The sequence below is a fragment of the Ruditapes philippinarum genome, unplaced genomic scaffold, assembly GCF_026571515.1.
Source record: "Ruditapes philippinarum isolate M1 unplaced genomic scaffold, ASM2657151v2 ctg474_1_1_1_1, whole genome shotgun sequence".
NCBI classification, from domain to species: Eukaryota; Metazoa; Mollusca; class Bivalvia; order Venerida; family Veneridae; genus Ruditapes; species Ruditapes philippinarum.
In genome coordinates this window covers 262,261-280,283 of record NW_026860999.1, presented here as the reverse complement: position 1 = coordinate 280,283, position 18,023 = coordinate 262,261, and the positions used below count along the sequence as shown (strand labels likewise).

Genomic DNA, 18,023 nt, shown 5'->3' with positions numbered 1-18,023 from the left:
AGAATAAAGGGGCCAAATTATGTATGGCACGTAGACGGTTACGATAAACTGAAACCATATGGCTTTTGTATACACGGTGCTATTGATGGTTACAGTAGGAGGATATTTTGGCTAGAAGTGTCACAAAGTAACAACAACCCTGCAGTCATCGCTATGTATTATCTTGAAGCGCTGAAGACGCTTCGGGTTGTTCCCCGAATTCTTCGTTGTGATAAGGGAACAGAAAATTCAACTCTGTCTTTGCTCCAACCGTTCTTCCGGTACAATGATACAGATAGTATATCGGGACTTAGAAGTTTTATATACGGAAAAAGCGTTTCAAATCAACGAATAGAGGCCTGGTGGGGAACTATGAGACGCCAAGGAATTCAATGGTGGATTTCCTTTTTCAAAGATTTTAAAGACAATCAAGAGTATGATGAATTAAATCCTTTACATGTTGAATGCTTGAAATTCTCTTTTATGCACTTGATTCAGGCCGAACTTGACAGAATAGCGGTTAATTGGAACTTACATTCCATACGTAAACAGAGAAATTCTGAGGTACCAAATGGAAAACCCGATTTAATGTACTTCGTTCCGGAATTGTTTGGCGAACACAATTATGGAAAGATTGTAGATCAAAATGATGTTGATGCTTGTTGCGAAATGTACGGCTTACGTAGGACAACATGCATTAAAGAATTTCAAGATTTGGTAAAATAACTAAAGCCTGACATCCGCATTCCCATGGATGTACAAGATGCTCTAGAACTAAACAGGGAACTACTGGAACTTATTGATGAAGCCATGGAATAATTTTTCTCATATGTGCCCTGAATAAATTCTCTTCAAGTATCAGATATTTAATATAATTCATTTAGATCGTTTGCGGAACAAGTTCTTGCAAAGGTTTTTTTTAAATCAAAACCCTTGAACCAACCAGTACTGGTGACATATGAAGAAACATGGAGATGGCTCGAGTAGGACTCGAACCCATAGTCCTAAGGTTTAGGGGCAGACACATTAACCAAGAGGCTACCGCTCCCCTTTCCCCTTGTTTAAAAGAAATGGATTGTAGTACGAAACGTAATGTTGTGTAAGCTTGTTCCTCCGCAAAATGGGTTTTTATATGGAGTTAAATAAAGGAGTATGTAAAAATCATAAAGTAAAGCAATTTGTTATATCTTACAATAATTAAGTCATGCAATAAATTCAATTTTGAAAAAGAAACAAAACCAAATGCTATCAGATAGTATCAGATGTTAACTTTGAATTGCTTTTGCGTAGTGTATTGGTAAATTCTGCGATCTCACTTTTGAGTTATGTGCCTTTGAACCAGAATCTTTTACTTATTTGAGGTCAATTCAAGGACATTAAAGTAATACAAAGAAGAATGAAACACGAGGCTATTTGATCTGATAGCTATCTGATACAAGGGGGCTAAACTAGTTACATGCTTGTTCCCAAAATGTTGTCCTGAGATGCCCACAATGTAACTTCCAAACATGCAGATTTTACAGGATATATGTCCTATAATATTGTTATATTGTTATATATTATATAAATGTATATAATTGTCTATTATATGATTTAAAATTCATACACAACATAAGAAGTAGTTATGTAAATTAAAATTACATAAACTCATATCTATTCTGTTTCCCTTTTATATGTTTTTCTTATTCAAACAACCCTTGAAACTTCGCACTGGTGGATATCTAAACATGAATATTTGTTACTAACACGAATCATTTTCATTTTATCTTAAACTATGTCCATTTGTTTTATTTCCTTGCTTAGGTTTAAAGACTGACACTTTCAAAAAATATTGTTTTAAGGAAAAGAGCTCGCTTATATGAAATATAATCTGATAAACAAAATTAAATGGTTTTAACGAAATATATTGACAATTATTTAAGTCTTTAAGTAAAACAATAAACAAGTGTTAACTTAAAACCAACTTTTTTTCGGCATAAACTTAAACTTAAATATTTTGAAATCAGTCATAAGTTTTACTTAAATTTAAACGAATTGAAAATACTTATATCAAAGAACCAGAAATAATTATAGTTTTGAAAACAGCCTAATAGCAAAACAAGAACTATCACTAAAATGTGATTAATAGCCCGGGCAAGACACCTGCTTTCCGGAAAATGATGAGAGTATTAGTAATGGCAGAATAACTTTTAAAAGAATTGAAAATTCGAGGTTATGGGTTGTGGGCAATTACAAAGATAGTTCGGCGGTTACTTTGTTGTTGCCAGTTCCAGTCAATGTGGTTAACATTGATAAAAGGATATTTTTTTTTGAATTACCCTGTACATAAGTTCAGCAAGAGTTACGCTTCTTGAGCGCTTGCACTTCATCTCAATCTGCGCTTTTAAACATGTATGAAGTTGCATATTAAATTCTAAACATTTAATTTTAAAGTTATGCATCGTTTAACAAGGAAAAAAGGAAAAGGGCAATAACTCTACAAATACTGAAAGATGTAGCTTATGGTTTATTGTGATACACTGCACTTCCTTTCATTGTGCTTGACCATTGTATAGAGTTGTATTGAATTCCAAACCATAGTTTTCAAGTTATGATTCCATTACAGACAATGAAGTAACATGGACAAAAAGTAACAAAGGGCATTGTATGAAATTGTATTGAATTCGAACCCGTGCTTTTAAAGTTATGCTCCGGACAAGGAAAGATATCAAAGGGCAAAAGCTAAAAAGCTCTGTAATTTGTCAAAATGGAGTTATGATTCTTGTGTACTGCACTTCCTCTTATTGTGCTTGACGATTGTATGAAATTGTAATTGAACTTCACCAGAATAGTTTTCAAGTTATGCTCCAGACAAGACAAGAAACAATAGGGACTATAACGCTCTGTAATTAATGACTAAATGGAGTTTAGGATGTCTTCGAGTACTGCACGTTTCCTTTAATTCGCTATGTACCATTGTATGAAGGGTTATAAGGAAGTTACAGACCATGATCTTCAGGTTATGCTCGCGACAAGGAAATGAACAACGGACCGGCTTGACGACCGACCGAGACCAACCAACCAGCATAAACCAACCAAATAAAAAAAACCCCCAAACCGGAAAACCCCCCCCTGGGAAAAAAAAAAAAAAACCCCTGCCACCCCAACCAGCGGTGTTTTTTTTGATTGTCCCTCGGGTATAGAATAAACCCGTCCGGCCCAAATAACTTTCCGGGGTTCCCCGGGGAGGGGAAAAAAATAAAAAGTTTTATTTAATGTATATTACAACTTGTTGACGAATCACTCTCAATAGTATAGCAAACCAATTAATTTTCAGTTCCATTATATCACTTTTACTTATTTGCTACAAAGAGCCCGTTCATATCTTAGTTTATTTACTAAACTCTGTTGGGAATTCAAGTCGCTACTGGTCTGCTATCGGGATCATAGTTCAGCCCTTGGTTACAATGTCTACTATTCTTCTACAAATACAGTCCATTTGTACAAGTTTTTTAATGGCATGTGGGACTTCTTTTTGACTCATAATTCTTTAATTGTTTCAACAGCTGATCTTTCATTTTCTTCTTCATTCTTCCTCTTGTAATCCCCACATTGGACATTCACTGAATAATTCTGCAAGAGTGCCTGCCATTCCCAAACATCAGATTTTGTTGATGCAGGTCTATTTTTCAAGCAAAATTTCTGGTGCTTGAAAGTATAAGGGTACCTGGTTGCATACCCTGGTGCATAGGTGTGGTAGCAGAACTATTTATTGTTAACAATTTTGAAATCCCCAAGTCACATAATTTCACTACTTCTAAAGATTCTGATACAATGATGTTCTCTAGCTTTAAATCTCGATGTAATATAATAGGAGAACTGTTGTGCAAGTAAGCAACAGCCTGGGATATCTTTTCAGCAATGTGGCACTTTTTTAGAAGGGGGATTTGTTGGCATCGATCACCAAACAGTAGGTCATCTCATCTAAATTTGATCCTTTTATGTACTCAGACACAATGTGTAATGCATTATTATATACCGAATACCCCATAAACAGTATAATGTGTGGATGCCTTACTCTGCTGAGAAACTTTTACTTCTCGTTCAAGAGCTTTCTGGACTAGTTTTTAATTCGCCTTTATTTTTACAGTTTTTATTGCAACTGGAGTAAAAAGATAATGTGCCAAATGTAGCTGTTCCAAAAAGAGCCTTCCCCAATTTTAGGTCCCATACATAAAACTATCATAAGGAATTTCTGGCACATTTACATCTGTTGAGAAATTAAGCGCGTGTATAGGATTATACTTGGCTGTACTTGAACGTTTCTTTGAAATAGTCACAGTTTGTCTGTTCACTCACATTCTCATTCATGACATGACTTTTTATTACCTTCATTGTCTGTAATGGAATCATAACTAGGAGAGTTGATCGTTCAGTAACAGTAACAATATCAACTGTTTTGTCCTCCATTGATGGTTCAGTAACACTGTCAACTGTACTGTCCTCCATTGATGGTTCAGTAACAGTGTCAACTGTTTTGTCCTCCATTGATGGTTCAGTAACAGAAGTAACTGTACTCTCCTCCATTGATGGTTCAGTAACAGTAACATTATCAACTCTACTGTCCTCCATTGATGGTTAAGTTACATAAGCAGTATCAACTGTACTGTCATCCAGGGACTGAAGTCTTACTCGGTCAGTAAAAATCTCCTGAGTTGCATGACAAGTGTTTGTTGAAAGTTTTGTTTTTTTCTGCCAGCAAAGCTAGAGAGTCCACCCTTACAGCTGCACATTCATAAAGTGTATCTTCATCTGATACCTTCACCAAGTATTCACCAGGATCAGTTAACGGGGATTAAGCAAAGGTCAGGTCCACTTGCAAAGAGTTCGTTGTTTTATATACCACCTGAAAAAATATGCACCAGAATTATGTTCTTTATAAAGTACTCCAAGTATGATTTCCTTGTTTTCTTCTTGCTTCTCAAAACCCACAATCTGGTCAGGTGTATGAATTATTCCTTTTGCATTTGATGTAGCTGTTGGATATTCAAAGTGGTTAGAACTCGGATCTGCTTGGCTCAAAATAGAGATCTTGTTGACTGTTATGCCTGTCACTTTGAAACTATTTCCAGTGGATTATACCCATCTCTTTCTCTGTCAGGATCAACTTACAATTGTGTCAAGAAAGCAGTCATCAATGGTTTGACAGATTTTTTGTGAACATTCTGCTGTGTATGATGAGTTGCAAAGTTTAGTGTACTTTACACATATTTCACCAGGTATTTGGTTCATCGTGTACTATCAAGGTAATTGTTAAAGGGAATGACCGGAATGCTTTTATCATCTACATGCTGTCTAACTGGCTCTCTACCTAGTCAATCTCCTGTTTTTTAGATGTTCTCAAAAGTTATAAAAAGTACTGACGCAGGTAAACACGTCGATAGACTTTTCAAGTACTGTTTTGCCAAATTACATTCTTCCCCCAATTTGGCATGGAACAAATTTTGAGATTACTTCTCCGTTAAATGTAGAGCATGTTCACTACCATATCTGATAACTTTCCCATATCATTTTTTTCCATCTGGAAAGAAAATGCTAGTTGCATAATTTATAAACTGTCTGAACAGTTTGCTCTTCTTCTGTTTAAATTCGTATATATTCCTTGTACCGCCTCCTCTCCTATGCGGTAACTTGTCCTTAAACTTCCCACGTAGTTTCATGAAAGCCATCCAAGGTGCACTTATATATGGCATGTCTACCAGTACCGTATCCTGTTTCTGAAAGAAGAAAATAAAAGCTATCTAGAATATTTATTGAAAATAACACCAAGGGATATTATAGAAATTTGAATGAATCTTTAAGACCATCATCAACTGAATCTCATAGAAAACTTAAATGTATACGTTCATTTAATAAAGCGCCCAAAAATATGTGTCACTAACACATAAAAACTTGCTGTTTATTTCTTTCAAAAAGTAGATTATTTTAGAGCAATTGGTCGTATTCATTGATTCGTTAAATTAATCTAGGTTTTGACAAAATCAAACACAGTTACACAGACTAAAATTTTAAGCCAAGTGATCTAGTATTTACCAACTCATTTAATGTCCAATATTGAGAATACTTATGAACACTTTGAACATGTTTCAGGTGAAAATCACAAAAAAGAAATGATACCCTGTGTCTTTAAATACAGTCGCGAGCAACCAGTGATCATGATCGACTGTGTTACCTGATTATTGCAAATTAAGCAATTGTATTGTTTCTGTAAATTTTTTCAGCTAACTTTGTAGCATGTTAAACAGTTTGTTGTGTAGCATGGAGACACAACATCACACATCAAACAGACGGGATGGACACACTAGACACCTGCATGCTCTTAATTTGATTTGACTTCTTGACTTCATTCATTTTTTGATTGCACTCGACCAGCCTTTCAAATAAAAACATTTATAGAGATGAACAATTCTGTCAATGTATAACAAAGACCAGATTTTTGACTTTTGAATTATGTCTTATGTATTTTGACTTTTGTATTATGTCCTTATGTATTTTTGACTTTTGTATTAATGTCTTATGTATTTTGACTTTTGTATTATGTCTTATGTATTTTGACTTTTGTATTCATGTCTTATGTATTTTGACTTTTGTATATGTCTTATGTATTTTGACTTTGTATTATGTCTTATGTATTTTGACTTTTGTATTTTGTATCATGACATATGTAATACGGCTTATGTATTGTGTATTACGGGTTAAAGAAAGTATGCATCATTTGAATTATACAGACATGTAAGAAGTCTCGCAGCTTGGCTCATCTATTACCCTATATCCTTGGTGATATTTTTACTTGCGATACTAAACTGGACTGCTATTTGCATGTCGGTTCTGTCTGTGCGCAAAATAATCATAAATGTTCAACTGTTTCTACAATTGAATCTTAGTGCTTCGAATTATTTTATTGTTAATAGAATAAAAGAGATTTTTGGCATGTAGGTTATTTACAGTGTTTATTTTTATATTATGTAGTGTCAAACATTGCAAAAATGCTTTAGAAAAAATAGAAGAATGAAAAGTCAAACATTTGTTATTTGGTCATTTTTCAAGAAATTTTATCGATTTGGTAGAACCATTTTCATGTATCAGAGCATTCTTTAAGTGATTTTACATTTCCACCTATTGATCATCGTTAAAGAAAAAAAACAACAAAGAATTTGCTTCAAAATGTCATAAATTTTAAATTAATAAAAAAAATCCTTGTTTTCACCATAGATTCCTCATATCAGATTATTAATTATGCATTTATTGTACTCTTTGTATTTTCACATATTAATGTACATTTATAGTAAAGTTTCATTGCATAAAACATTCAAATTTGGAGAGGAAAAAAGTAAATATTTTGAATGATTACATACTACAAGCTGTCTTATTTTTCATATTAATTACATATCATTGCATGTATAATATAGTGATATCAAAATACAACTGATTCAGGTACTCTCATATTTCATTTTCCTCCACAAAATATGATAAACAAAATCAACAAGTTAAGGCAGCGTCAATAAACGCAAAAAAAGACAATAGGTGTGAAACTTCTTATTTATTTATTATTTGAATAAGTTTATGCTGAATTAATTTTGCAATTGAATCAAATCACATTATCACTTAACTTGATTTTTATATTAATAAGGATTATATGGCACGTAAACTGACAAAGAACAAAGTTGTACATGCAGCAAAAGTAATCATAGTAGATGACTTTAAGCATTAAAGATGCATGCCTCCAGATGAGTCGAAATATTTTTAAAAAAACACACTCAAATCTTAAGATAAATATGCTAAGATTTTAAAGAAAAGTAAAGAAGATTCAAGAATTAAGTATAATTTACAATGTTGGGATAAATCACTGAGTATTGACGCAGTATGCAATCACATATAGGATTCCTCCTAACGCGTAAACGAAAGGGCTATATTTGCAATTTAACCAACCTTTGCTTATTTACCGACGGATCTGTAAGTAGATCTATTACTATTGTTCATAACAAATATTTTTCTTTTCATAATATTTAATGAGACTTTTATGAAATGTTTGAAGTATGCCTGCTTTACAAAGTTAAAGAGTTTTCAAATCCTTAATATTATATATAAATACATGAACTCAGATATAGATGTACATAATGAAGACTGTTTTTCTATAATAAATGATATTATTGTTACAAGTTAAGTATTGGAACATAGTCTTCAACACTTCTTAGGAGAAGCCGCAGCAACTACAAACCCAAATTTATTTGGTAACACTCCATTATTCAGTATCTAGGGATTGTAACTTATAAATCATAAAACATCATTTCTAAAAGTATTGTATTATTCCAATTGTAAAAGAGTAACGTAACAGACTGAATGTATCTTTTACCTTATTGGCATTTTCCATCATAAGCGTTTTCTTCTTCTTATTTTTGCCCTTCTCACATATTTTTTAACATAGCTGCCTTAATTCGTTCTTCTTTCTCACATTTTCCTGTAGGGAGAAATATATGTATATTTTATACAGAAATATTGCAGAATCAAAGTTTCACAAATGTATCAAAATGTGTCTGTCTTGCATAGAATCTTGTTACTTAATCTAACAAATAATATTCATTCATAAATCAGAAAGAATGACCAATTAAGTGGAATAAACTAGAAAACAATCAAAACAATTTCCTGGCAAATCTTCAAAAATTTGCGGGTGAAAACGTAAAATTATCTAGAGAGTTAAGAATTTAGAGCACTGTAAACTACTTTTTCTCGACGAAATGAAAATGGTCCAAAAATATTTAGGACTCGTCCGAGAAATATTTGGGACAACATCCTGACCATGTTCAACAGAGGCAAGAGTAACCATCAGTTGTATTAATGTGGATGGACACATTCATAAAACCTTACTAAGTCACTGTTTGACGGAATGTGTTCTAAAAAAAAAGAACCTGATATATGAGACAAACTTTGCAATTAGAATCGAGGTGAAAAGTAAAACTATAAATAGAGCAGACTGGTTCTAAAATGTAGTCAGTGTTGGTATACTTTCTGGCCCTTCGTGATCATTGATGCCAGCAGTATTAAGTGTGGATAATTGAGTAGCCCGCTCAAGACGGTGCAAGGGGGCGTGAGGGATGTTGCACTTATTACATTATCCCTGACATGTACAGATTCAAATCAAGATGAGTCTGCAATTTTCGCGTAATTTTGTTGTGATAATGCTTCACGGGGATCACTTTGTTTCCATTTTTTCTTTTTCAGTGATACACATGCCAGTGAAGAGCTTTGGAAGTTGAATTCCTTTTATTAACAAAACAATATTTTGAAATTGGACATAGATATTTTTATATATCTTTATGGAATAACATTTTCACACATATATCATCGCTTTGTTGTTTGGCTAGCAAAATTCAAATTCTCCAGTAAGTGAGATAGCCACGGTGATTTAATAGCCGTTTCACTAGAGTCACTGAGTGTCATAGTGAAGATTATCTCACAGTGGCGGGAAATGCAAGGGTTTCCAATACACTTTTCTTTCTCCCAAACCTTTCCTTTTTGTAAATATTTACAAAGGTACTTTATGTTATATCTTCCATAAATCTACTTCAAAATGTTATGTTTCTTTCTCAAAATCAAAAACTGAACATTCCTCGCTTTTTGTTATCCAATTCAGTTCTAGAGAACAAATAAACCCTCCTGGTCAGTTTTTTTTTAATTGAATTTTGTTATTGTAACGTGCTTTAAAAAAACACTCATAAAGGCAAAGTTTTAAATTAAAGTGTAGCATTATCTATAAGTCTACATTATAACATTTATACATGTCTCAATATAAATCGTTGTGTTATCAATATGTGCTTATTAAGCCTAATGACACAGAAAAGATGTTTTACTTCGATATGATTTTGAAATAGATATTGTTATTTTATTCTGATAAATTATCAGTAATAATTCCTTGAATCATTTAAGTGGTCTCCTGAATAAACTATGTTACACATGACTAGATTTATTCCGAGTGTTTGTGACTTATCAGTTCATACCGGGTCAACATTGCATCATTTATATCTCACCTTACAACGTTAAATTAGCCAGCAACTTGAAAAGATGTAGATAAAAGGTGATTTATTTTTTCCCTGTTGTTCGCATAGTTTCTATACAGACCATAGTACAGAACAAAATATACCAAACTGAATTAAAGATAAAAAAACTCTACGAAATTTAAATGATGAATTATAGATATTTTTGAAATTTTATGTGCTGTAAAAAATCATTGAGTAAAATATGATCAGCACCTATAAATATTCTTTAATGTTATTGCTGTTTCTCAAAAATACACATCACCTTACCACACATTTAACGTGTTATAATATGCTAACTGGCTTTAATGACGCTGTTTCTGCCAAGTGGGACCAGTCCTTTATTAAGCCGTCAAGTGTATCATAATCCATGCTTTTTTAGGGAAATGAACCTTATTCCGCTTTTACACTCATGAATGAAGTTTATCTATCTTTGAAATTGATTCTTATGACAAGCATTATGCGTGCTAACATAAAAAAACAGGTGGCCATAGTAAATCATGATGTTTGCAAACCTCAAAGCAGTAAAATCACTTATTGATTAATCTTGGATATTTTTCATTTATTTTCCTTACTATTTCAACTCAAAGAAAGTCAAAACATATTGTTCAAGTGATTGCACAGGTTAATGAACAGATATGTGTGAGATAACACTGTGAGGAGTGCTTTGCACTAACAGCAGGAATACGTTTAAGCCTGTTAAATATGTCTAAATTTTGTACTATTGATGAAATCTTTGTAGTTTTAGCTGATACATGAATCGGAGCAAGTATGTGCTATAAATAAATAGCATAAATAGTGTTCGCTATAAACAAACAATAATACATTGAGAAATAAGCTTGTATAAGGAAGCCTATAACTGTTTACATTTCAACACTTACCAAATTGTTCTTCTGTTTCACTATCAGATTTACCTCCGTCAGCCAAATGGGCGCATGTGATGAAACTACGAGCCTTTTTGCCGCCTTTTTTGTCAAGTCATAATACATAAGACAAAAGTCATAATACATAAGTCATTAGTCATAAGACAAAAGTTCTAAGACAAAATGGCACTTATGGGCTTCCGTAGTAGAATCTAATTAATTTGGTTAATGTAACACAATATAAAATTTCTGGAACAGATATTGTTTCATATGTCGTCATTACTGTTGCCATATTATTGACATCAGCATTGGGAACTTTTTTCTTACAGTATTATGCAAGATACAGATCTGCCATGATTGCTTTCTTCATTGTGATTTTTAAGTTAAATGCATGTAGTGTTTGAATTTTTATTTTAAGTATACGAATATAAGGATCTTACGGCGGTAACGAGTGTCTTTATACTTTAGATAAGGTTGCAGCTCTTTTATTACTTTACAATAGGATGTGGTCCGCCTAGGGAAAAGGAGTTTGCAACTATACACGGAAACATGTTCTTTATCGGGGACAAGGCTGAATACAAATGTCAAGAAGGCTACAAAAACATGTTTAACAACACAGGTATAGTGACATGTCAAAGCTCAGGAACATGGAGTATCACCGATTTCAAGTGTCTTAAAGGTATGTAACAGAACTTTAGTAGAACTTTTTGAAATTTTAAGGCTTAGAATTACTTTTAAAAGACATTTTATATCTACGTTTTAATGAACAACTCTAAAATTATAGATACAATAGGACAACTATTAATATTACAAATCATGTTCATATTTTTAGAGTGTAATTATTTAAGACTATTCAAAATAAAATAATAAAGAACATACAACATTCTCAGTTTTTATTTTACGACGCATCTGCTTATATAAAATTCACATGACATGATATATCAAATAATTGATCATTAAGTATTTATATAAGGCTGGCGTGTATTGGCCGCTCACTTATGGGTAGGTTAAGAGCTTAGATGCTCCTACCACAAGAAGTTATATCAATCGAAGGTGATCAGGCGTTATCAGCAAGTTGCAATACCAAAACTTTATAAACACAAAAATGCAATGCAAAAGATTTGAAGCAAACCCAAGCTAAATAAAACTAATGCAACGCAATGGCTTTGAGCAACTCAAGCCAGCAAATAGCTACACACCAACGCATTACCTCTAGAGTCTATCCAACTACATGATCATAGATCTCAGCTCCCCACGGTAACGTAATGGAAACCACTACCAACGTGAAGAGAAGAAAAACTATGAACACGCAGTTAGACTTTGTGAATGTGCGAAAGAGGTACTAATTACTGTGCCAAAATAACCTCAACAACTGCTATTTAAAGAACTGTACGCCTGATCATCCTTCAATCGATATAATTTTACGCCACAATAAATTTTAATTTATCCCCAAATTATAGCGAGTATTACAGTGTTTTTAATAATTGATTCCTTTAAATGGAAAAAGGTAAAACATTCCAAGCCAACGGCATTTAAATGTAACCCCGTCATCACGGAAAAAATTTGTTTTCCGTGTCAATGTCAGGGGAGATAGTATCACTTTTCCCCGGACAGTTTAACAATTTGTCTGCCCTGACCGATTAACCCTTTTCCGCTTTGATTCAATTGGTTTCAAAGTAAGAGCCCTCTCCAGACCCTCCTTGGTAATATGTCAACATGCCAAATAAGTGTCGTACTGTGGAAAAGCATCACGGAGGTAAGTAATGTCTGATTCAATAACCTTTTTTTAGTTTGATTAGAGAAATAGATGTTAAATTCATTACCACCTAAATGTATGAGTGATGATCGAAGTGGTGAAATGAAAGTAGGACTTGTGTTTGTATTGAATGCCTAAAATCTGCCATTTTAGACCTTTACACCCCACCATGCATAGTCATTGCCTGTAATTCTTAGGTTGGGCTTTGCTGCTGTCACGGCTACGGACTCCTGCCAATAGGTATTAGTCACCGGGCCACCGACGTCTACAAAATATGAAAATGAATGATATAGTGAACAGGCATGTACAAAACATCTATTATGTTACAGACTGACTTGTTATGCGAAAACAAACTATGCCGGATATACAAATTTATAACAGAAGGTCCATCTAACCTAATTTATTATCACCTCTGCCCGAATAGCCTTGGCTGCTAAGTCCGAAGCTCTGCCAAGTCCTAAAAGCTATGTGATTTGAAACGTATTTGATAGTTTGGCACGCCCTGGAACACATTTTTTAAAAAATGACGCAAAATTGTGTTTTTGATTACAAGGCAGCACCGTCCGGATGGCAAAAAGAAAAACTTTATGATTTGAGGCTTATGTAATCATAGTCAATAATGCAACGCACTTGGCAAATCGCACCAAAGTTTCCTTTGTATTTTTTAACGTAATGTAAAACTTTCGCCTCTTTGATTGATGTATTTAAATTATCTAAGAGAGATGCAATAACATACTGAATTGGATGAATATAACGGCGTCCGCAATTTCTGAGTGGTACAGTATTCTTGACCTGTTTATATGAAGCGACTAAGGCTCGCTAACCCTAATAGGACCGAAGTAGTGGTCCAATGTAAACAAATGAAAGTAAAATTTAGATTCATAACTATTAAACGCAAATACTTGATGACAGGCCTCTCACAATACAAGCATAAGTTAGGCAGTGTAAGTGGAGCCCTGCATCAAAATGTAAGCGGTTCTATGGCAACCCTACTAAAGTTTATGAAGATATTATTTGAAAATGTCATTAAATAGCCGCGCTTAGTTAATGAAAATAAATTCAGCGGGCCCCGCTATATAAGTCCGTAATTGTTTTGGGCGCACATTCCCTTTTTCAAAGCAATAAGTCGTATATATATTACTGCTGATTTGGGATTGACATTTGACGTTAAGATTATACAGGTGTCTAAACTTTTCGAGACCGACCTGTATGGCGTGTTTGATAGGTTAAGGAGGTTATTAGTTGTGATCCCATTTGAAAGAAAGTTGCCCGCCTCTTTGATCGAAGATTCCAAAGAAAAAGACGGGTACTGGGCACGTCTATAATTGCTTCTGGCAAGGCCAAATTCGAACTGACTAACAGCATTATCTTGGCAAGAATCTGCTGCCATCTCGACGTTTCACAGACTCTGGTCTGCTCAAGCCACGTGCTTCCAGTGTTCCGACATTACTGCGCCATTCCGCTATTCATCTGCGATTTCGTTTGCGCCCCCTTGTAACAGGTCTTCATTTGTAGGACCCCCTGATTCACAACTCTGCCCTGACTCGGCGCTCCTCTACGAACCATAGCTCTCCTTACGCCTCTACTCGTGCATTGCTGGATATCTTAAATCTATTTTAGCTGTCAATTTAAATCTCTCACGTTTTAGATAATGTCGTGTCGACTAATAGCTAGCCTAACTGAGAATGTTTGTACTGGGAAATGTTGCAACGGGAATTTTCGTGCAACGCGTTAAACCACCATCTATGAAATTATACTATTATACTGCGCCTAACTTATAACGGGGGACCTGATTTAAAATAAGCGAACGTTACAATGTAACGGAAGGAAACAATTTATTTCTCAAGCTAAATAAAGGAAATTATTTTCATATAAATAATCTATATTATATCTATAATTCGAATATCTCCTGTACAATAACAAAAAACAAATAGATAACCAGGGCGTGGTAAATTTTGTAAAAAGTCTCAAACTATTTTACAATAGAATGTCTATTGGTTTGCATTAAAACTTTCTCTATGAAATCATTTATCATTTTTCATGAAACCCACTCTGGTGTTCCTGACGTGTTGTTCTTCATCCTCTCCTTGATTACTTAGATTTTTTCATGAAAGTTTGACACGTATGAAGATCAAGCACATAATATAGAAATTTGCTATAACTTCATATTACAGATGAATGGATTTGCCATGGAAACTCGTGTTATTTTGTGGACCAAACTCAGCGGAATTGGGATGATGGAAAGGTGGTGTTATATCAATTGATTATGTTCACCTTTCTGTTCAGACACTGACTGACATGCAATAAACTTTTGTTGTTTTTTTTTTATTTTAGGACTAAAGAATGGAATTATTTTACGCTAGTATTATTTTATATAACCTTTTATCTAAACGATTTATTGGTAATATTAAGATGGTTGCCATGTCATGATTCAGTACATGTTTTGACTTTGAATGATGTTTTAAAAAACATATTGCCTCAAGTTAAACAGAGACCACTTTTCATCTTCACAAAATGAAAAAAGAGCATTTTAGCATAAAAAATAAAGTTTTTGTATTTCTTAAAGGGTTAAAGTTGTTGTTAATTTGCATTTTGTAATTCATGTTATTCATTTGTTATTTAATTTATCGTTGATTACAAACAGGTTCTTTTTGACAAAAGGAAATTTATATGTGATTTGTTTGCATAAATAAATAACATATAAATTTGATTATTATGTGTTAGTTAATAGATATGATTTCCAATGTAGGCATTTAAATGATCATGTGTATACACAATCGTTCAATATCTTTCGTTTTAGTAATTTGTCTTGATCGGGTTTAACTTTTATAGAATGTTTCATTTGTTAAAATGTTGATTGAAGTATCAATAATACACCTTTCTTTTACATGTAGAGATACTGTGTTGAAAATGGAGCGTTTCTGGCAGATATTAAAACGCAGGAAGAACATTTGTTCATTGCAAAAAATGTTCTTAATGTCTACTGTAAGTATCCAGTTAACCTAAAGAGTAAAGATATTTTTAGGTATAAACAACGATACCACTACATGTATGTTCAAAAGCTTATCATTTTGAGCAATACATACTACTCTCCATCCAGAACAAAAGAGGAGAATTTTCCGCAAGAAAAGTGTTTTACTTCATAGATTTACTAGTGAATTGTATTCTAAATAATTTTAAGATTGAGTTGGACAACATTTGTTAGGAACTTAAATCTATTTCATATGATGCGTAATCATTTAAAAACTAATAATTTGATTTGTTTGTATTTAAGAACAATGTCAAATTTTAAATGATGAGTGAAAATTATATAAACATATTAGCATAGCAAACTTTTAAAAAGATAAAATTCGATAAAGGCATCAATGCATATACATGTACATTATGATTCAAAGCATTTCAGTGTATCTTCGACAAAAATGATGATATTTAAAAAAAGATGGAATAAAAAGTGCAAGCACGATCTTTTATACGCCGCACTAGAATAAAACAAGAACATCAACAACTAACTGTAGTCTTACATAATTATAATGTTTTAGCCTCTTTTAGTGTGTACCTACTGAACGCCAAGATTCTCGTCCCCTCATTTTCCAAATAAAAGAACTGCCGGAGTAATCGATAAGAAACAATATGACCTATACGATTTAGAAAATTAGCAACAGCAACAACGTGTAGATGACTGCCTGGTAATTGAAACAAGATAATCAAATAAGTGCAATACCATAAGAATCATGATGAAACAATTCTGTCCTTAAATATCTTGATTTGCTTCCTATTATTTTTTGTATGATTATAACACGAAAATTTTTGGTCATTAATGTACATATTGTTTCATTTCCAACTTTATTTTGACAGGGATGTGGATAGGAGGGAATGATTTAGATAATGAAGGGGATTGGCGTTGGCTGGATGGTACACAAGTTGGTAACTGGACTAACAGCTGGGGACCGGACCAACCGAATGGTGGTACTGAAAATTGCTTGGCAATTTTTAATAAGATGTGGCACGATTTTGGATGTGCTCACCCATTAGGAACTCTTTGTAAATTCAAGATATGATTTCGTTAATACGGTTATGTACGAATCCCGTGATGTCTGTGAACTTAACAAAACAACACGTTTTGATCTAACGACATGTAGTTTAATATACATGCTACAGTCATCACTTGCAACAAGATAGTAATGAAACTTTTGTTGCCACCTTTTAAATTCGCCTGGTTAATTATTGTTCCCTGAGAAATTTAAATCAGATGGTGGTTTAAAATCGCTTCAAGAAGCCATTTTATTAATTTCAATTGTCTATCTGTGTTAATTATTACTTAATTGAAAAAATCGAAAACAGTTTTTTAACACCAGGACGACACCAGGAATATCTGCCACTTTTTGATTATACAGGTTACAATGGTATGAGAGAGATTAACATCATTATTTAGATTGGCATTATAATCAGATGTAGATGGAGTCAAATACATAATGCAAATACAATATATGAATGTGTTATGCATGATAGGAAATGTCTACTCAACAATTTCTAACTATGTAAAAATGATGGATAGGTCTATTCTACATTATTTTTATTGTTTGTAAGTTCTTATCCGTCATTATATGTTCTTTAAAGACATGAAGATCGCAGTTGTTTTCTTGTTGTTTTCCTTTTTGTTTGTTTTTTGGCAATCTGGATTGATTAGGAGTGCCATGATATCAGGTGTGACTCTCTGTGAATTCAAGAAATGACGACGAACAAAGTTTCTTTTCTCAACCGAAAATAAATGTTGTAAAAAATTATGGAATAAAATATACTAAAAGTTAGAAATCTGAAATACATTGTCATTGTCGGTTTTCAAGTTAAGTTTATGTTGTAAATATATCCGATCTAGCAGTGTGAGTTTTGTTAAAGTAAATTAGTCTCATTCTTTTCATTACACTGAAATATTACCCAAGTAGAAGATTATTTCTCTAATTTTATTCTTCTCTTTGTAGAGGATTTTGCTGGTTGTCATTTGATGATGTTGTTTTCATTATGTTAATTACGCTGTTATTTGCTGACAAAATGACCATCATAGCTTTTCCTAAGCAAGGTTCCTTAATAGATATACTGATAGTTTGCTTTATCTGTAGATATATCGAAGACATGTTATGTTGTTCCAATAAATGTTTAAAAAAAAACATGTTATTAGATCACCAGAGTCAGGTGATTTGTTATTTATTATGATATATTACCGGGAAGTGCAGGCAACTTAACATTTATGTTCACTTAAAATCTCTTCACACATTCCTTGTCTTTATTTGATAGTTTATTTGTATCAACTCCAACAAAGGAAAAATCAGGGTTTTTTAGGGGCTGTGAGTATATAAT

The 18,023-nt window shown here is 33.2% G+C and overlaps 1 protein-coding gene across 1 annotated transcript in view; it reads left to right on the top strand.

The window, feature by feature from the left end:
* The window catches only part of LOC132714184 (macrophage mannose receptor 1-like), a 66,530-nt gene extending 48,976 nt beyond the window's left edge, over window positions 1-17,554 (top strand). The window contains exons 3-6 of the mRNA XM_060696973.1: window positions 11,415-11,591; window positions 14,843-14,913; window positions 15,563-15,653; window positions 16,524-17,554. Of these exons, the coding sequence (XP_060552956.1) occupies window positions 11,415-11,591; window positions 14,843-14,913; window positions 15,563-15,653; window positions 16,524-16,726 (542 nt within the window). The 3' untranslated portion in view covers window positions 16,727-17,554. The remainder of the gene's footprint in view (window positions 1-11,414; window positions 11,592-14,842; window positions 14,914-15,562; window positions 15,654-16,523) is intronic.
* The last annotated feature ends 469 nt before the right edge of the window (window positions 17,555-18,023 follow it).